We start from the raw sequence: 21,472 nt of genomic DNA, 5'->3' as shown, positions 1-21,472 counted from the left end.
AAAATTCATTCTCAGTGATACCTAAAACTTTAACTTCCACTCCTTTTGCTAAGCATTGCTTTCTCCATAGTTCTGTTTTGTAGGGCCAATGGTTTTCTATGGACTTGTATATTAAGCCATTAGCGTTTTTAGGATGAACTTATTTGAACTTTCAATTTCCTCCAGGGCTGAGAAAATGCTAGTTTCTTTAAAAACTGATAGTGGAGGTGAGGGTTCCTGAGACCAACTGTACATGTTTGCCCAGGGCTAGCCTGCAGTTGAGCAACCTTTAATAGATGTGAATGACTCAGATGAGGAGAGAGTCATTGGAGAAACAAAAGGGCTCTTCTGGAGACAGAGGTTATTAGCGGTTGGCAGTGGTAAAGGGGCAGAGGAGCAAGTAGAATAGGACTGTACTCTGAAAAGCAAGCTAAAGGCGATAGTCACACCAGGTTGTGCAGAGGTGAATAGAGCTGATCATGGGACCAGGTTCTGTGGTCAGAGCTGTAAGCTAAAAGTTTGCAAACTTGAGCATAGGGAAGGAAGGAGGGCGAAATACTCAAGACTGACTGACTACCTAGCTTTACAAAGGTGGCTTACAATGACTACCCATATGGATATGTGTATTTTGTCAATGAGAAGCTGATCACTGCTTATAGCCAGGAGAGCTAAAGGGCCATGTGACATGCTCCCATCATTACCTGCAGGTCTGAGCTCCTTGTTCATGACATTAAGTGTAACATATCATCTGCCATGATTGCTTACACAGTCTACCCATTTTGGCCTCATTCACCTTCTTCTCTTCACCTTGTTTTAAACTCAGTGCTACCATCCCCCATGCAATTGCCTTCCATTGAAAGTCACAAGAACTTCTGATAGTTGGGCCTGTGCCAGAGAAAGTGTTTGTCAGTTGTTGCCTATTTTTTCATAGGGGAAGTGTCTAAATTCTTCAATTCTTTCCTAGAAAAGATTCAAGTGACTGTCACTTGCTCCAACCCTTTGTAGGGTGTGACTACTGGTTCTCAGAAGCAGAGGCCACCTCTGCCCAGTCCACAATCAGGTGCTCACTGGCCGTTTTGCCCTTTTTTGGATGAAGTTGTCTTCCATCTCCATGGGAATCCCAGCCCTAGGAAAAGGGGTTGAGGAGGAGGCTGGGCACCTTCAGCAAAGGCTTGGTGACTATGAGTCATTGCGAGTCTCATGACCTTCCCATTTGTTATCTGTTGCCATGGTCACTGCTGGGTCTCAACATGGAAAACAGCCCTCCACACATTGGGAATCCTTATGTCACTCCCTGACAACCTCCACTGACTTCCTGTTTCCTGTGGGACAAACAGGTAGTATGGGAGACACTCTGCACACTAGCTTTTGAGCTCCCATTTCTCCTCCGCCATTTCCTCCTAAGACTTCATTCAAATGCTTAAAGGGTTTCTCCTCTGAAGGCCCAGCTCACACATCACCTCCCTGGTAAGCCTTCTCATGTGGAGCGCTCTTTCTTCTGGGCCCTCATAGCACTGGGCATTCCCCTGAATTATGTGGCATGTTCACATGGTGATGTAATTATTCGCTATATATCTGGGATCCCTAGCCTCCCCCCTCGAGACTGTAAGCTTCTCATGGGCTGATGTGTGTCTGATTTGAGTGCCATCAGAGTCTGCGTTCAACACCTGGCTCTCAGCAGGTGCTCAGAAAGTGTTAACTGAAGGAATGAAGGAAAAGGGGAAGAGACTGGTCTTTTCATTTGTTCAGCCAAACACGCATAGGATGATACAATGAGGCACTGACCCAGGACAGAGATCAATGGTGCTTTAATGAAACGTCTTTCAAAGCTGTGAACATGTTAGCTGTGAAACAAATGCTTTTATTCTTTCCATAGGACAGACTTCCAAACAATGATCACAGTGTTTAGGTGAATCAGATGCTGGACAGATGAGTAGCCAAAGAATTTTATAAAATAACAAGATCCCATCAACTACATATCAGATTTTACCGAGACATCAAGAGAATGTATGTTTATAGTAACATAGCTAAAAACAAAACATTATTACAGCAATCAAGTCCACAAAACTGGGAGAGAAAAAAAAAGCTGTATGACCAAAAGGCCTTTCAGAAGCTATTAAATGAGCAAACATGATAGACAAACCAATTTTGTATTTGAAGCAGCTTATAGCACCAACACGTTGGCAGACAAGTAGAGGGGTGGGCCCTTGGCCCGAGGCATCTAAGGGTGGGAGGGGACCTCGGCCACCATCTAAAACAAGCCCCTTGTTCTACAGATGGCAAGTGGCGGCCCAGGGAGATGAAGTGCCTTGTCCAAAGCCATGGGACACAGGGACATAGGACTGGCTAGAAAACGAAGCCACCCAGCTTTAGGTAAGTGCTCTATTTTAACATACATATGACTCTATGGATTAAATGTACTTTTTCCTGTTAACAGATACACCATAAAAGAAATCAATACAATTCATAACATAATCTGTATTCTATTTATTTTATTGAGAAAGGACTGACAATGTAGTGTAATTCACTTCTTAGACCTACTCATTCTTAAATCAAAATTTGGGGGTTGTCACTCAGACAACAGTATTGTAATTGGAAATCGGTTGAAAAGAGGCACTGAAGAGAAAATTTGGCACATCCCCCACTACCTAAACTAACCTATATCTCAATCATCAGTACAGTTCTTTTTCTGATAGTTTTTAAAAATCAGTCAAGTACAAAAATAGTCCAAATAAAGAGAAAGCAAGTCACGCCTTTCCTTTAAAAGATAAGGATGGCACTTTTTTATTTTTATTTTAATAAAGTAAGGAAATACAAAAACCTGATTCTTTTTTAGGGGGGAAAAAAAAAAGTACTTACAATCTATAACCTGGGAACCACCTGGTATATAAAATGTTTTCTCTCTAGAAAATTCTTTGGAGTTATGACATTTTGTCTAGCATGCCTTGCTATGATCTTGAGGCCTTAACTGGACAGATTTATGATGAATGAGTGAAGGTATAAGAATAAAAAAAAAGATTGCTGTTAACAGAAGCAGCATCAAAGATGAAGCAGAGTGAACATATTTAAAGGGCTTCATAGATAGGAAGCCAAGAAGCTGCATGTATATATGTGATTGTGTGTCATTATAGTGGCAGTCAGAAAGATAACACACACTGGGCATTTGTCCATCATCATAAACCAGCTGCTGCAGAACAGTTGAACTGTGGCTTCATAAGTAGAATAAAGCCTGATAAATAAAAGTGACTTCTGCATAACATATATATGTATACATATATTATATTTCTCACATAGACATCTAGCTATAAGTCAGTCAGCATTTAGCTACAATTCCCCCCACCTCCCTTGGGTCCAGCGTTTAAGAATTTGATTTCACTTTTCTTGAACAGGCCCTCTACCTAGTTAGGAAGTTACATGACAATTATACTTATGGCTCTTATGCCTGGCCAGCAAAAATAAAATCTCCTGGGGCCTCAATTCCATTCCTTATCTTTACAAGCATATGAAGAGTATATAGCAAAATATTATTTGTTTTCTGTTAGGTAAAAGAACATGTTTTAGTATTAAAGAATAAACTATGCCTGCTACCAAAATTGTGCACACACCTGTATAATAAACATAATTTCATGAAAATACTTTAACAAGACGTATTATAAATATTTAAAGAAACAGTGTTCTAAAACTACCAGAAAAATGTACTTATTTAAAAAAAAAGAATATCTCCTTAAGTGAAGCATTAAATGTACAGTTGTCTTTTTAGTGTACATTTCAAAGTTCACCGTTGGAAAAGTGAACCCTTCTCCCTCCTAGACAGGTGGCTATCACTTACTTGGGAATTGGTCATGCTGCAGAGCCAAGCTCCAGATGGCAAAGCAGTGTAGGGCAGTGGAGAGATTCACATGGTCTTAGAAAAGCAAGGGCAGTTCACTATGCTGAGTAGATAGATAGGTGGCGTGGAGAAATACTGAACATATTTGAGCAGTTTAAAAAAATAGTCCTGCATTTGTTTATCCACAGTTACCATAATACTCCAAGCCCCGACGTTCAATTTTGAAAGGGGCTTGCATGATAGAGCAAGATTGCACCGAACTAGGAAAAATCCATTGCAAAGAATTCTTTCTTGGGGTTGAATCCTTTTTTGAGAATATGTTAATAATCCTTCATTAGTAGTTATTTTGAATGAACTAAAGGTGAATTAAAATATCAAAGGCCAAGGGTATGGTTTGGGCACTTAACTGAGCATTTAATAAAAAAAAAGAAAGAAAAACAATGTCTCCTCCCCTTTGACAAAGTTAACAACTCTCTGGTTATAGGAGATTCCTTCTTTTGGGATCCCCACTGGACACTGTGAGAATGTGAGGGCTACATCTGCCCAGAGGAAAATCAAGGAACCCAATGCCCAGCGGCTGGAACCCTTGGGCTTGGGTCATATGCCACTGAGCCCACGTCTCTCGGATGGTTTGTGGACAAGGTAGGGATGACACTGACACTGCAGATGTTTGAAAAGAGCTTGTGTCTTAATACCGTTGTTGTTTTTTGTATGTTCAGTTCCCACCATGTTCCCCCCACTGGGGTGGGGAGGTGAACATTACCTCTGCCAAGAGATGTTCTGGCAGGAGAGGAAAGATAAAAGGCAAGGCAGTGAGAAAAAGAGGAGCTAAGTCACCAATTCTGATCAGGAATAGCAGCTGGTTTTCAAAACATTGCTGTGCCTCTCTCTGCAAGGCTTCTGAGCACTCTGCCTATCCATTCCCATCATGAGGGTGGCAATGTCAGGTGTCTACCCCTAATCCAGAGACCGTGAGCCCTGGGCACATCTACCCAGTGTCCTCTGCTTCTCCAGACTCAGGATCACTGAAGCCCGAAAGGCCTCTTGGGAATGAATACCTCACATTATAAAAGGGTGTTCAGGTCACTTTACAAGTTTTAATTGGCACAGTTGATTGTAGCTGAAGAGGGTCAGCAAGAGATGACTTCATTACTTGATGGCAACAAATACAACCTTTCAGATGGCCTTTAGTTTTTGTACAATAACTACATAAAAAGAATGTTTTATTCTACTTACACATAGCTTCAGATAAAGAGATAACTTCTGGAACTGAGGGACTGATGGTATGGAAAGACATTTTAATAAGCAAATAGGCTTTGATATGTGTATATACAAAGACATGTATGTATATCTATATACACAAAACACTCCTCATCTGTATACACTGTACAGGTTGGTGCAATCCTATTAAGAACACATTGTAATATAATGGTTTAATGACTTAAAAGTTATTCTTGGCATTTTCATCTAGACAGGGGCTTAGGCAATTTAGGTCTTGACATAAATGGATCATTCATATATTTGAGAGCATATCTTCGTGTGTGTTTTTTTAAAAGGCCCAGACTGACTTTCATTAAGCAGCGACCCAATATGACACCATGCTTACCAAATGGAAAACAAGATTGTTACTTTGTCTTAGATCAGTAAAGGGTATTTCAGAGAAAGGACACCTTGGAAAATAAAGACTTCAGAGTCTATTATTCCATGTTAAGAACATTTTAGTTATTAGCAGTGGTTACCAAATAGGCTGAAGGTAATTCTCTTCAAGGAGCTGCTCATAATTTGATTTGCTGAAGAGACGTGAGGAACGGGTTCCCTCTTCCTCTATAAGATGATGCACGTTTTCTTGTCCTTGAAAGGGTTTTCCGAGGTTGGTATCCCTATCAGCAGAGGGTCATTCCTGGCATGCTCCTCACAGTAGGACATGAGATCGGCTGATGCCTTTGATACCTAACAGGCAGACAAGAAAGGGAATGCTTTATTTACAAACTGGGGGGGAGGGGGGGAGCGGGAAAGAGGGGAGGGAGAGTGTTTGAAGGCTCATGCATTAGGTGGAATACTGTTAGCGGACAATGTCAGCCGCAGATTCCTTGTTAAAAGGGGGAAAGGTACATTTACATGAAGAAATCTGGCATATAAGGCCTTCCTTAATCAAGGGATAAAACGGACATCATCTATCTCCTACTGTGAACACATCACCAGCTAGCTAGTGTTCCCGCCAAATCATTTAACTGGAATCTAATCACCAGCGAACAATTCCACCTGGAATGAGAGCCACTCGGCAGAGAGAGCGAGCGGCCTGGATTCTTCATGAATGAACTGTGTGTTAGATAACACTAGTATTCTCAGCGGATCCCGAGTGTTACCACCGTACCGCAGGCATGTAGGAGAATGCTCTTGTACTTGGGTGAAGTAGTTAGGGGTGATGCGTCAGGATGTCTGCCAATAACTTTTAAGTGGTTCAAAGAAAAAAAAATTACATGTACTTTGTGAATATGTGTGTGCAGGGACAGAAAAAGGGGGGGGGGGGCAAAATGCTAACAAAGGATGAATCCTGGTAAAGAGTCCATGGGTGTTTGCTATTACAACTCTTCCATAGATTTGACATTTCTCAAAAATAAAAAGTTGGGAGTTGGGGGGGGGGGGTAAGAAAAAGAATCTATGGAAGGTTGTATCTAAGTTTCTATCTTCCTCTTCCCCACCCCCAAAATCGATTAGGATGCAGAACTCAGTGAAAAAACCAAATTATGGGTTTAGAGCCAAACACTACTGGAGTTTCAAGATTTACTGATTGGACTTGGGAAAGTAATAAAAGAGACAAAGCCAGCATGGGGAGAGGCAGGACCTCGCTCTGGCTTGAGTTAAAAATGGAAAACGCCAGGCACAGTTTCCCAGAGACTGGTGGGAGATCCCTGCGAATGCTCAGACAGACGGGTGTCCTCAGCTGAACCCTGTCAACTGCAGCACAGCAGGCCTCGTGTTTTAAAGACAGGTGACTATCTCCAGGCCCAGAGGAATTTATCAGGTGACCGTTTCAGTTTCTAGGAAACAGCATTACTCACAGCATTCCAGGGCACTCACCGGGCGAGTCCTTTCTTGGGATTTTTTTTGGGGAGGGTGGAGGGTGGGGAGGTGAGGGGACTCCTAAGGCAGGTGACTAGCACAGCACATACCTTCCCATTTTTACCAGGGCTGGCATGGCTCATCCAGGTGCAAAGCGTGGCCACTCAAGCCCACACACAGTTAGAAAGCTGCATTCTCCTAAAAAGGAGGCCCCGATTGCTAACTTGCGATGCAGGCCTGCCTCAGCTGCACTGGGAAATCAGAAATTAATTCCAGGGGGATGACGAGGAATCCCTGTGCCAACATAAAACCCAGCAATCCCAGGGCCTGACCGTTTGGCTCAGGAAGGTAGGCCCTCCGGAAATGCTGCCACAGGTTTTAGGTTTTCCGAGGCTAACTCGGACACTCTGGCTCCCCGGTGCTTTTGAAATGAGGCCTGTGCTTGGTAGAAATGAAAATGAAGAGTCTACGGCTTGCAGCTTGCTCTAGGAACATCCCGGCACCAAGCTGCATGAAGCAGCATCACCACCTCTGAAACGTGGCCCGGCCTTCAGAAAAGCATCCCATCCAATCATCGTACCTTTATTCTCTCGATGGAAGCTTCTAGTCTTAACTGTTGCACAGTTCTCCTTGCCTGGGTGATGTTGTTGGTGCTTGCTGTTTTGCTTGACATCTTCAATGATTGATTTTACCTGAAAGCCGAAGAGAGTTGTTTTTTTTTTTTTTAAGTTGAATAACAATCATCCTTATGTTGATTAAACGTTTTTAATGCTTTGTGTTACCTGAGGGGGGAAGGATGTGTTTTCCCAGTAAACATCTCCAATGAAATAGCCCTCGACAGGGAGTGGTGGCCTGGGTGTCTAAGCTTGCTACCCATTTGAGCACCTTTATAAACCTTTGGTCTGCAGAAACCCTGTACTAGTTAGTAGTTCAATCCATGCACCCCATAGACAGCATAAAGTAGCCTGTTCTAGAGTTTTCTAAAGGGGAACAAACATACATAAACATTTGCAGTGGGTAGAGAGGCCCCAGCAGACACGATTATGTGCAACCTGAGCCACAATTCACATGCAATTAGTACTACTGCAGTGTGCTTTGATAGAAGGCTTGGTTTCACTTCACTCTGGCTCTCTTACCCAACTATGACACGGATGCAAGTTCTGGCAACAGAAAAATGGCAAAAGACAGTGCCCCTGGAGAACTCTGCATAAAGGGTGCAGTCTTAGGTGCTCCCAGGATTTGCAACACTTGGGAGACTATTGGCGAGGCAGATAAAGACGTCTTTATCCCAGAAAACGTAGGGACCTCTCAGCTGGAAGACTCTCAGGGACAGACAGATCCAAGGCAAATGGCAAGTGGGATAAACTGAACAGCCTGACATATTTAGTGAAACTTAATCATTCCCTCCTTTGACCTCTTGGGCCTCATCCTGGCAGCCAGGGCACTTGCTAATCCTGCACCCACTCCATGTTCCCAGGCTGACTCTCCTCTCGGGCCTCGGCCCTTGGATTCTAGTCTGCCTCTTTCTCCCTTTGCCCAGCCACCTAATGATAATCAGAGGGAACCTCCTGGACCTTGAGCTTCAACCCATCCGGTTGTCCAGGGGTATATGCTAAGGGGAGGGCCGACTGGAGCCCTGCCATATATGGCTAAGTTCTCTCTGGGCCCAGTGGCATCTGCAGGGAAATGCAGGGCTGGCAGGCCGGGCGGCGGTTGTATGACTCATAGGAGCAGGTGGATGACGGTAGGTGTGCCGCCTCGGTGCCTGCCATAAAGGTGTAGACCAGACAAGGCTGCAAAACCCAGGTGACCTGTGGGCTCCACCGTGTCCACCCGTGTTCCACGCTTAGAATGCTCCCAGGGGCTGAGTTCAAGGCCTTGGGCAGGGTTTCTGCCCTCTGAGATCACAGGCAGCCTTGGGTCAAATGCACCAATAAAACTGTGTGTAAAACTCTGAAAATCCAGCCTAATCAGCAAGTGTCACATTCCTGGGTTTGGACCCTGCCTCTGCCTCACACTAGCTGGACGACATTGGTTCCTGAAACAGGTTAGCCTCCACGAGCCTAAGTTTTCTCACCTGTAATATAAGGATACACTTATTTTTGAGGGTTTAATTTGCTGACCCACATGTAGTGTTTAGCACAGGACCAAGGCACTCTATGAACAGCAGCTGCTATTATGTTTCTCCTCCGGGGTCACACCCAGCACAACGAACCAAAATTCCCTGTGTACCTGTCTGCCTCCCCTGGTCAGTGAGCTGCAAGGGTTTGGACTGACGAGGTCTGGATGGTCTATGGGCATCAGCCGCGTCCCTCCCCACCTCCCCTTTGATAGCATCTGTAGGCAGTTCTGCTGCACGTCAGTGTCAGGACAGAATGGAATGGTGTGTGACATCCCACAGAGGAACCCCCTGCAATAAGGGAGCTCTAGCAGTGCAGAAGCCGGGAGGAGGGGGGAATGCTGGGGCGGGGCTGGTGGCTTCTGGTGACCTCGTTTCAATCCACTCCCTGACCAGCTGCCTCTTCCTCAGATTCTTCAGTTGTCCCACCCCACCCAGGCAGGCCGGCAGGCGGAGGAGGTCCTCCCGGGGATTTTGCTCACACCCACTGGCCTGGCCCAGCCCATTCCTGTGCTCCCAGGCACGAGAGCTTATGAACAGTCTTTGAAAGGGGACCCAGGCAGCAGGCAGGCTCGCTGGGAAAAGGATGAAGTGCCCTGGTTCACAGCACGCTGCTTCCCTATTTTGTTCCCTGTGGCACGTTACCCTGGGCTCCCCTGCCAGCTGGCCCCGATTCTGAGCACCGGCCCCCCAGCCTCCGAAAAGCGAACATGACACCCTTTCTGACGGCCTGTGGTTTCCAGGCTGCACCCTAAGGATTTTCTAAATGTTCCCCTTGCATGAGACTAGCGCCAGGCATTCTCCTCCTCTTCGCAACCTCTGGGGCTAAGGTTTCCAGGGCCTGAGCAAGCTTTCCTGTAACTGCAGAACAGTTCACACACATCAGGACCGGATCAGTCATTTTGCTCCCACCCGCATGGCCATAAGCAAATAGTCCGCAGTCAGGTTCTATTTATAAAACGCTTGGGTAGGCCTCTCGAACACTGGCCAGAAACTTTTGCATCTAGTACATGAAGGACTTTCTTACTTCCTGGCTCTGTTATAGTCGCGATTAAAAAACAGCCAGCAATTCACAATGCACACCCGCCAGCATGTCTCCGTGCAGCTCTCCCCCGTCCTGCAGTCTGTGTTCTGACCTACCCGCTCCCAGGCATCAGACAGCTTCTCCCCTGCTCAGGTAGCCTGCCATCCCCTTCTGCCCTGCCATCCTCTCTCTGGCTCCCAACTCAAACATAATTTCTCTTTTCCAAGAATAAAATCTTATATCACGCTTCCTGTGGAGAAATCTAGGTCAAAATTACATTGTTTCAGCTTAGTAAGAAGCCTAGTTGCCTCTTGTCTTGCAAGGAGGGCCACGGCTGTGAATTCTCGAAAGGGGGGGGGGGGGCTGCGTGCAGGGGCTGGAGGGCCCGCGGAGGATTTCCTCCCAAGCTGCAGCTGCTGCTTCGCATCTCAACAGCTGGGCCCAAGCCGCATCAGAGCAGAAGGCTGGGAAACAAACACCTCTGCACCTTCAGAGGGTTTTCTTTGGTCTCCCCTTCATGGCAAGGATATCTAGCTGTTCGTTTGTGCTGCTAGGTGGATGAAAAGCACGCTTTATTCTTACTCCAGGAATAGCTTCCAAGGCAAACAATACCTGCTCTTTGTATGCAACTGCAGATTGCACACGGTGCTTTCATATGCACTAGTCCATGAAGCCCGGCTCTGATTCCAAAAGGTGTATCACGATTTTATCCTTGTTTCATAGATGAGACAACTCGGGGTAAGAAAAACTTGCTCCAAGCTAACCTCGTTTGTAAGCCTTTTTCACCCCAGAAGCCACACTTCCCACGGTACCACCCAAAGGATGCAGTGCCAACAGATTTGATTCACAAACACTCGGGTCATCACCGAACAGTGCACGATGTGGTTCTTGATCAAGGGTGACCTTGACGCTCCAAGACCTGGAGTTACAAGCTTGCCGATTGCCTCGTGTTTGTGCAATACCTGTTCTGGCGCAGAAGGTATCTGCTTATCTGTCTAATGCCCGGGAGGACAGTCCCCTCTCCCCCCCACCCCTCTTGACCCCAACTCCTCTCCCAGTCTGCAAGTTAAGCAAGAATGTTCTTGCTGCTGCTCCCAGGCAAGGACTGAGGTCAGCATCTGGAGATCTTGAGCCTCTCGGAAAGGCCAAGGCCTGTGCATGCCTGTGCAGACCTCCAGTAGTCTTGTTTTCATTTTTGCATGTGGCTAACAGATTTGAATAAACATATAGAGCAGTTAGCTATTCAGATAATTTGCATTGGTTTTAAAGCTGAATTCCCAGGGTCCTAGAAATTCCTAGGAATAGAATGTCCCCTTAGGGAAATACGGACATTTTAATCTTTGTCTAGAGACCTGAAGCAGGAAGAGAAGGGGAGAGGTGGGAAGAATATCACACTCTGGAAGGAAGACACTAGGCAGCCCCAGGATCTGCATCACAAGCCACTGTGGCCTGGCCAGGAACTGAATTACTGGAGTGAAGCCAATGCTCATGAGTAAACACACCCCTCGTGGCTGTTAGAAAAGAGCAGGCAAAACAAAAAACAGGTTTCCACTTACCCTCTGATCTTGCCTTCAGTTATTGGGGTATTACTCCAGCTCTGCCTGTCCTCTCATTTCTTAAAGGGGTACAATCCCTATCTCCTAGGGTTGTTGGGAGTGCCTATCAGTGATGCACCCTGTACCTACAAATGCTCATTGAATGCTGGGCCCCTAGGCTCCTTAACAAGGCAGAAACCATGTATGTGGCGAGACACAAGAGGAAAGTTCAGATAGCACAAGAAGAATTTCAGGGACATATGACAAGGTAGAAACATCTTTCTAACATGGCAGGAAGTGTGGGGAGTGCAGAGTTAGACTCTTGGGGACAGTTTTCCTATTTTCACGAACACTTATTTTCTGCCAGGGACTATGGGCTGAATCCATCCCGCAGATGTGTTTGGTTGGGGCCCACAAAGGGTTAACTCAAAAGGATCTGTGTTTTAACATTGCAGTGATTGTCAACGTTTGCAAATGTAAAAATTTCTGGAAAAGTTGGAGAAATCTTACAATCTGGGCTGGATCTGAGTTGTGGCTGCCCCTTTAACACTTGCTAGCCCCGTTGGTGGGCCCGGGCCCTCTAGTTTAATGTGTGACGTGGCCTTCCTTTGTACTATGCCTTGGCTATCTAGTTCCAGGCATCCTCAAGGGTTAGGCCAGGGGACTTGAGCTCACTCCTGCCCCTTCCTAGCTTTAGGGCCCTGGGAAGGACTTGTCACCTCTCTAAGCCTCCATTTTCTCATGGGAAAATTGGGGGGTAATAATACTTTTGTATCTCAAAGGACTGTTAAGATCAGATAAAATAAGCATGTGAGTGCAATAAGTATAAAGAGTACTTGGGCTGAGCATTAATAATATGGGCACCCTCTGATCACATCCCATGCAAAGTGCTCGAAGCACTCCACAGTCCCTGATGGGTGGTGCTGGGCAGCTACCCTGCCCTCCTGGGTGCCTTGCTGTAGTGCAGGGATGGAAAGTAAGACCCTAAGTCTCCTCGTGGTATCAGCCGGATTGTGCTCCTTTCCTCCCCATTTCATATGTTGAAGTCCTAACCCCCAGTACCTCAGCATGAGCTGTATTTGGAGATAGGACCTTTAGAGTGGCGATTAACTTAAAAGGCGATCATTAGAATGGGCTCTAATCCAGTACTATTGGTGGCCGCATACGAAGAGGGGATGCAGACACAGGTACAGAGGGATAACCATATGAAGACACAGGGAGAAGCAAGCCAGCAAGGAGCCAAAGAAAGAAACCTTGGAAGAAACCAACCCTGCCGACATCTCGCTCACAGACCTCCACCCTCCAAGACACTGGGAAAGTTCATTTCTGTTGTTTAAGCGACCCTGTCGGCGATGCCTTGTTATGGCAGCCAGAGCCAACTCAGACACCATGTTGTTCCCCAGCAGCTAGGGCTCTGTGTGACCCCAGGGAGAAGGCCACTCTCCTGCTGTTGGCTCATTTCTGCTGGCAAGCGGGGTGAGGGGCAAGTGGCTCTTTGCGGAGGTGGTGGCGCCAGAGCCATCACTAGCAATATGATGCTAAGAGCTGTGTGGCTGCAGCAGCCTCCCAACTCTTCACTTCCTGCCTGGCCCTGGGGCCAGCTCTGCGGTGAAGACTGGAAATCGGTGGAGGGCTCCATCCAGAGCTCTCCAGGCCTTCCTTTGATTATGCAAGCACCCCATCCCCGGAATTAAAGCCCATTCTGCTGTTTCCGAGAGTGCATTTCTGTTTGCTGTAGCTGAATCCCAACTGATACACAATGGTTAATGTGCTGTTTTGTGATCCGTAAATAACTTGCAAAGGTCAGCTAGGGTTCCTATTATTATCGGGCCACTACTGCCGAATACGCTAAATTCTAAACCCTTTAAAAAAATATATTCTTATTGATTTCAGAGAGGATGGTAGAGGGAGAGAGATAGAATCATTGATCAGCTGCCTCCTGCACCCGCCCTCCTTCCCTCCCCCCTCCTGCCCCGGATCAAGCCCACAACCAGGGCATGTGCCCTTGAAAAGAGGGAAAGGTAAGACAAAATTCTTTTTCTCCTTCCCTACCAAAGGCCACAGGCCCTGAGGCCAAGGGTGGTTGAAACTATGACCTGTCCGATCCTGCTCCCGTCCAGCACTGACAGCAAAGAGCAAAAAGAACCAAGTGCCCATTGGGGAGGAAAATGGGAGATGAGAGCGGTGGGAATCAAGGCTGCTGGGAGCGGTGGGAATCATGGCTGGAGATGGGGAGAGAGTGACCAGTGCTCTTCTAAGAAGTTTATGGAGACCCAGGATCAGCAGAGCGAAAAAGAACATGGGCAGCTCTCTTTTCTGGAGACCTCAACAGAGCTCGGCTGCTGGAAGTTGTGCTTCTGTATTTGCAAGCCCTTCTGAGGTCCTCATTTTTCATTAGTTGATTTTACACGCCATCCAGGGCACATGTCCCTGAATAATAATAATGATGATGACCATCAAGTTACTATTATAATGATGAAAATGAAAAACTACCGCCCTGACTGGTTTGGCTCAGTCAACAGAGCATTGGCCTGTGGACTGAAGGGTCTCGGATTCAATTCTGGTCAAGGGTACATGCCCTGGGTGTGTGCTCAATCCCCAGTAAGGGGTGTGCAGGAAGCAGCCGATCAATGATTCTCATCATTGATGTTTCTATCTTTTCTCTCCCTCTCCCTTTCTCTCTGAAATCAATTATATATTTAAAAAGAAGAAGAAGAATAAAAAAAGAAAGTGGAAAACTACCACCACTTATTGAGAACTCAGTATGTGTTAGGTAAGTCAGTTCCATGAAACATTACATTTAATCCTCTTAGAGATGAATTCCTTTATCATTTCTATTTGACAGACAAAGCACAGAGTGGTCAAAAAGGTCTTGTCAAGATTACGTTGACTTAACGAAGCAGAGCTGGGACTCGGACCGCCTGACTCTCAAGGTCATCCTCTCAATCACCACTCTATACTGCTCCCCGCGAACAGTAAGGGCGCAAAGACAGAGAGGGGAGGAAGCAGGGGCAAGTGTGAGCCAGGAGCACGGGCCTGCTGCTCGTTCTGATAGGTGGTCCCTCTAGCAAAGACAGCACGAGGGGCCGTGGGAAAAAGCCCAAGCGAGAAGAATTGGCTATTATTTGAAAGGAAAACTGCCCCAGATTCCAGGTAAGACTGTTGCTAAAGAACAGGATGGTCCCATCCTCCTCCCGTCCTTGGCAAACCTGGCAGGGAACCACGAGGATGAGCCAATCCCGGGTAATAAATCTGGAGGAGAGAGCTGCCGAGCCTGAGCAGCGGGTTCCTCACTTCACTGTGTATCTAGAACACTTGGGGCACCTGTTAAAAAAATCTGCTTCAGCCAAAACCGGTTTGGCTCAATGGTAGAGCATCGGTCTGTGGACTGAAAGGTCCCAGGTTCAATTCTGGTCAGGGGCATGTACGTTGGTTGCGGGCACACCCGCAGTAGGGGGCGTGCAAGAGGGAGCTGGTCGATGTTCCTCTCTCATCGACGTTTCTAGCTCTCTATCTCTCTCCCTTTCTCTCTGTAAAAAAATCAATAAAATATATTATAAAAAAAAAATCTGCTTCCGTAGGTCTGGGGCAAGGCCCGAGAATCTGTATGTAAAAGCTTCCAAAGTGATTCTGATGTAGGTCCTCATGAGAAACACTAACAATGATTATCAGAGTCTCTGCCTCATAGTCATGCCCATGTTTCCTTCTGCCTGGTCACATCCGATTTAAAAAAAAAAATGCTCCTTCCTATCCATGTTTACCTTTGCAAAGCTCTGAACAAGCTCTGGAAAATTCTCATTTTTTAAAAATGTTCTTACCCTACAGGATTAAGACCCCTTCGGTTTGAAATGGCTCTGATTACGTACTATCTTTCTTTGCTACAAGAGTCTAACTTTGTTTTCTTCACACATGCGTCCTGCTGGACAGTGTCTCCTGCCTGGCTTCAGTGATGCTGGCTTCTCCTGTCCGTGCCTGCGCAGTGACATTCCGCATCTCTCCTCCTGGCGTGGTTTCCCAGGGGCTCCGTGGTGGAGGCCTGGTGTGGCCGAGGGAATGAGGGCTTTCACAGTCAGAGGCAGTTCAAGTCCTGGCTCATCACTGACTACCTCAAGTGGCTTCGGCTCTCTGATTTTCAGTTCCCTCATCGTTGACATGGGAAGGGATAATAATAGCGCCTCCCTCATAGGCTTGCTACCAGGAGGAAATGAGAGAACACATGTAAATTACTCAGCACCTGCCTGACCCACACTGGCCCGCAGTTACGGTAGATGATGCTCTCCCCTTCTGACTTTAGCTATGACCGCATACAGCGCTGACCCTTTACCCTAATCCCAATGTCGAAATGAAAGCCTGTTTAAATGTACACCCGAACGGTGCACGGCTGCTTCACACACAGCACGCCGACAGCAATGGGACATCGCTGCCCGGTCCCGACCTTTCTGAAGACCCTTTCTCAGCGAGGGACACCATCATGGCCCTGGTCATGGCACATCCGTCTCCCCCAGCCCTCCTCTTGATTCCTTAGGCCCCATGCTGTGCAATACAGATGTGGGATTCTAAATTCTGCAGTGGCCACAAAAAAAAGGAAGTGACATTGATTTGGATGAACCACACTTCAAGGGCTCAAACAGTCCCTTCAAGTGACTGCCTGATTCGACGGTGCAACCTTACATCCTGGTACTTTCCAAATTGTCTTCTGACTTGGACAACCCCCCATTTTTATTTTTCTCCATTCCCCTGGCTTCTATTTTACCTCAGCATTGGCTCCCAGAACCACTACAGCCACTGCATCAGCTTTGGGACAGGACTCATGCCCCTTATCGTCCCCCAATCTAGTCTCTCCTGACCACTGTGCTCTGAGACAGCAGCACTTCCAGCTTATTTGTCTCAAAAAAGAAAAAAAGAAAAAAAGAAAAGAAAAAGATTCTCTGGTGCCCCCAGGAAAAGTCCTCTCTGATACTTCTGCCACCATAACAGAAAACCTCATAAAAGCAGCGTGTGACCACATGGGGCTTACTGTATGCTGTACACCAGACTATGTGCCAATCAATCACTGTCAAGACATTATCCTCCTGAATACCCACACTGTCCCTGTGACGTAGGTTCTATTTTCATCCCCATTACCAACGAACAAACCAAGGCACAGAGAAGCGACTTACGTGCCTAATGTCAAAGAGCCAGCAGCTTGGCTGAGGCAGTCTGAGCCAGAAGCCTGGCCCCAAGCCTGTGTTGCTATGCACTACTATACCCCTGCTGCCTTGACAGGCGCCACCTGCAAGTCTCTGCCCAAGTTCTCTGCCTGCTTCTCTTGCTATTTACAGTCTCTGTTTCTTTTAGGCCTTAGTTCCCAGTTTAATCTCTTCCAGGGATTACCGTATTTTTTGGACCATAAGACGCACTTTTTCCCCCCCAGAAGTGGGGGGGAAAAGTCCCTGCGTCTTATGGTCCAAATATAGCCTACACATATACTTTTTAAAAAAAGTTTTTTTACTTGCCCGGCTCTGTGTGGTCTCTGTGTGCTTGCCCGGCTCTAAAATGGTTCTAAATGCTGCTGTTTACTACAGGGTTGATTACATGTGTTTATGACTGTGATGTTGGGTTTTAATGCACATAAAATATTTTAGGACACTATTTGTTTCAGAATCTTTTTTTCTTCATTTCCCTTCTCTAAAAACTGGTGCATCTTATGGTCCGGAGCGTCTTATGGTCCGAAAAATACGGTAATTCCCTTTGTGGATTCCTGCTCTATGCTCAGGAGTTCAAGGACCTCTAAGGGGCTGGCTCATGCATGAGAAGAGCAGGCAGGAGCAGGGGGTGCATGAATTTCCTAAAATTGTGTGCAAAATTCACTGTGGATGCCTATTTTATTCTTTCCAAATTGATGATTTATAGCTTATCACCAAGCTCTCAAAAGAATCCGTACCCCCGTACTTCGGTGCATAATTGTATGTTATTTTATGCTTATTTTTATGTAATGGACTGTGTGTGAATACTGTCTTCCCAGCAAACTGTGGGAAGTCTAGCTCAATAATAATAGCATAGCAATGGCATTTTCTTTTCATTACTTGCTATGTGCCAGCTACTTTACCAAGCACTTTCTATATACATTAGTTCCTTTAATATTATCTGCAACCACAGAGGTTGGATTTATCATATCCATTGAAGCTCAGGAAGGTGAAATAACTGGCGTAAGATCAGACAGCTAGTAAGTAGCAGAAACAGGATTTAAACCCAGATCTCCCCTACTTCAAAGCCCTGCCCTTAACCAGGCCAGTGAGTTGTTCCATTCCATTGTCTCTCTCTCCTATTGACTAATGCAGAGAATGGGGCCTCCATAAGTAGATTAGGACACGCGATGTAGCAACCAACACACGGGCCAGCTCGAACCTCTCACCCTGGGGTGTTTATGTACACAGTGTTTGTTTTCTTAGAAACAGGATACACCCTGCTTGCCTTTCCACAGGTATCCTGCAAATGCCGAGTGTTCCAAGCCAAAGGTTACCCACCTGCTCGATTTCCTACTCAGCTCCGAGAAGCCAGGGTGGCGTCTCTGAGACTCTCATGCACTTGATTAAGGTCAGCTGCGGGTGCCATGAACTTTAACCCCCAGCACAGGCTGGCCACATGTGTGGCACACAGATTCCAAGGACAATGCTGCTTTGCACCCCCGTACTGTGCCCCCAACAGGTTCCTCCCGGTGAAGGTGGGTACGGGGAGCAGCTCTCTGACAGTGACCCGCAGAGGCGCAGGAGCCAGCCCCTTGTGTGGTATCCTGGGCCCCGCCACACAGATACCTATGTTTATAGCCAACACTGAGAGTGACCTTTACACACACACTGCACGCTCTACCTGGGAAGCAAGTCTGGCTGAGAAAGGATTTTCTCCTACCTGCCTGGCTGACTTAGGATGGCTGGATGTTTCCTTTGTTTACTCATGAATGAGTAAATAAATGAATCTGATGCATGCAACAACTATTTGACATTGAGCACAAAGGCTCACATTTACAGGGTGCTTTTTCTGCATCATGCACTGTGGTAAAAGTTTATATGAAATTATTTCATTTACTCTTCATAACACCCCTGAATAGTTTTAAAAGAATATATGCATAGGGAAAAATTATAAACCATTCTAAAGTGCATAAACAAAACCTAATTGTCCTACTCTAGACTTCCCCAGGGGGAGTCACTGTAATCAGTTTCTCATCTTTCTTTCTGAAGACATTCCGTGCATACACAAGTATGATTATTCATAATCTGTCTTAAAAAATATAAACGAGAGTATGTTGTGTGCACGGCACTGCGCCCTTTATAAAAATTTTAATTAACATTATATTCTGGACAGCATGGTAAAGGTGTTATTAACCCACTTTCCAAATAAGGACACTGAAGCTCTCAAGGATACCCAGTGAGTCATGAGGAGGAGCCGGGCTGACACCAGCCCTGGTGCTCTCTCCCAGTCATCACCACACTGCATCTGCCTGCAGGTCCCATATTAGGAGCTCGTGGGGCCAAGCAGAGGAAGAGGGATGGATCAGAGAAGCAGAAGCCTAAATTCCTGCCCTCAAAGGGCTCCCTGTTTTTTTTGTGTTTTTTTTTTTTTGGGGGGGGGGGGGGAAGAACAATGTTGTATGAAATGAGAGAATGATTTCCAAAGAACGTAAGAACATACTGAAGATAGAGTTCCACTGTAGCCGAGTTGCCAAGCATTTGTGAAGGGACAAAGTAACTTTGGGTCACCAAAGCTCGGGTAAGAGATGGAATTTGGGGAGGAAAGGCAAAAGTCAGTGCTGTATAGATTATGTTGAATTGAAAATATATTTTACCCAGAAAACATATTGGGAGACTATACTCCAAAATGTAGCTATTGCTAGATGGTGAGAATTTTAGGAGATTTATAGTGCTTTTATGCATTCCAACAGTTTTTTTATTTTATTTTTTTTCCTGGTCTTAATAGTTAATACTTACATAGCACTTACAATTGCTAAGCATTGTTCTAACAGTTTACGTAATGATGCTATGAGGTTGTTACTATGGCTTTCCCAAGTTAGAACTAAAGGAAGTGAGGGCAGCAGTTTCGAACATAGCTAAGGTCAGAGCAAAGGTAAGTGGAGGCGGCAACACTCGATCCCGGCAGCCTGGCTCCAGTCTGTGCTCTTAACCACGTGAGATACTTTTATGCTTAAAAATTTTTTTAAAAGTCCCAGCAATTGTTATTCCCCAAACCAGGAGGAAGAGCAGTTCTTAGTCACTTTCCAGGAGCAAAGGAAGGAGAGTGAATAAGCACAGCTCAGGGGGCTAGGCGATTAGGGCTTCCTGGGGGCCTCTGTGCTAGTGGCTTTCACAGAGTGAAGGGCATGGAGGTCAAATGATAAGGAGCTGAAGAAAAGAGAACTATTACTTCAGGAAATGAGGCAGTGAGTGTACGGGAATATTTAGGGCAGTGTGGTGGAGACGAGGAGTAGAATGGACATTTTTAGGAAGAGGATTGTAAGAGATGGTTGTCATCTGAGCATTTTCAAAAGCAGAGGAGGAATGTTGAGCAACTAGGGAGAGAGTAAAGATGCGGGGAGGAGGGGGGCACCACTGAGAGAGCCAGACAGCATGGGCTCTGGACTGAGCTTGGACAGGAGGGTCCAAGGGGCTGGGAAACCGAGGCCTGAAAGACACAGAGGTGGAAAAGCAGGGGAGCAGGGGGCCACGATGCTCAGCCTGGACATCCTCTGAAAGGTGAGGGGACAAGGGAAACCAACCCACAGTGAACACAACAATATGGGCGAATCTCTCAGACATCCCCTGAGCTCAGAAAGCCAGTCCCCAAAGAGCACACACTGTCTAACCCCATTTATATAAAGTTCAAGACAAAACTAACGCATGGTGACAGAAACTAGGAGAGGAGCAAGTAAGTAAGGACACAGAGAGATGAAGCAAGCAAGACTGGCTGTGAGTTAGTGGCTCATTGTTACAACAGAGTGAAGGGTACATGGGATGCCTTCTACGTCAGCACGTTAGAAAATTTTAGGCATAAAAAAAAATCAAAGTAAAATTCTATGGTTCTAAACCCTTTAGATTTAGAACCTTTAACACGATAATTATTAACACTATAAGATGAACTCTGTCATTAAGGCATAGAAGTTACGTTAATTATTATCTACCATTTCCTCCACCGGATCGTGATCTGGCAAGGATGTCCAATGTCCACAGTGCAAAGGAAGTAATTGCCTTTGGAGGAGGCACAGACGGGATTAGAACAGCCAGGATCTGGGCCCTCTGCCCGTTTTACACAGTGCTCGGGCCCTGGGTCACTGATGCCAAAGTGTAACTGGCCAGCAAGCATCTCTTCTTGCATTCCTCACCCTCCTCTCCCCAAACTCACACACAAAAGGCCCAACACTGTGGTCCAGAGACCCATAAAAGATCACAAAATAGGGTACTTAATTTTTCTTTCTTCCTTCATCTCACCTTCTCCCAAGAAACATGCCCCTAGTCCCTTCAAACACGCCTGGACTTGTTAACTGCTTTCAGGAAAAGGAAAAATCTATCAAATTCCTGACCTGACCAAGAAAACGAACATAACTGACCTCGCAGTTGGAGCACTTGTTGTTTTGAGCCTGTTGGGACCTAAAAGTTTATATATTTTCAAGGAGATACAAGGGATCCTCATGTTAGCTTCTTGCAGTTCTAATTCTCTATGTAAACTGATTAGAATTCTCCCTCTAAATGCAAACCAGTGGACTAATTCCTTTAAAAAAAATAAAAGTTACTTGAGGGAAAACATAGAACAGGAAGCCAAGTCATTTCGGGTCCAAACCATGCAATTTCAAGAATTTAGCACCCAAAAGGCACTTTAGCCCACTGAGTTCTGTAAATTTCAGAAGTGTCTCCAGTTTGTCTTAAGGAGTGATATAAAATTTTCCCGCAAGATGA

At 45.9% G+C, this 21,472-nt stretch overlaps 1 protein-coding gene across 2 annotated transcripts in view; it reads right to left on the bottom strand.

Annotated features, from left to right (window-relative positions):
* Positions 1-1,773: 1,773 nt before the first annotated feature.
* GNG12 (G protein subunit gamma 12) overlaps positions 1,774-21,472 on the bottom strand; it is a 120,916-nt gene continuing 101,217 nt past the window's right edge. Inside the window, exons 3-4 of one of the 2 annotated variants that reach the window (XM_045584486.1) lie at positions 7,452-7,563; positions 1,774-5,758 (exon numbers count right to left, since the gene is read on the bottom strand). In XM_045584486.1, the coding sequence (XP_045440442.1) occupies positions 5,633-5,758; positions 7,452-7,544 (219 nt within the window). In that variant the 5' untranslated portion in view covers positions 7,545-7,563 and the 3' untranslated portion in view covers positions 1,774-5,632. Of the gene's footprint in view, positions 5,759-7,451; positions 7,571-21,472 lie in introns of both variants that reach the window. The other variant, XM_036443769.2, reaches the window with a different exon arrangement.

This window comes from Pipistrellus kuhlii, unplaced genomic scaffold (assembly GCF_014108245.1).
Source record: "Pipistrellus kuhlii isolate mPipKuh1 unplaced genomic scaffold, mPipKuh1.p scaffold_m20_p_2, whole genome shotgun sequence".
NCBI lineage: Eukaryota > Metazoa > Chordata > Mammalia > Chiroptera > Vespertilionidae > Pipistrellus > Pipistrellus kuhlii.
Note: the sequence above shows the minus strand (reverse complement) of the source record. Positions and strands in the feature narration are given on the sequence as shown.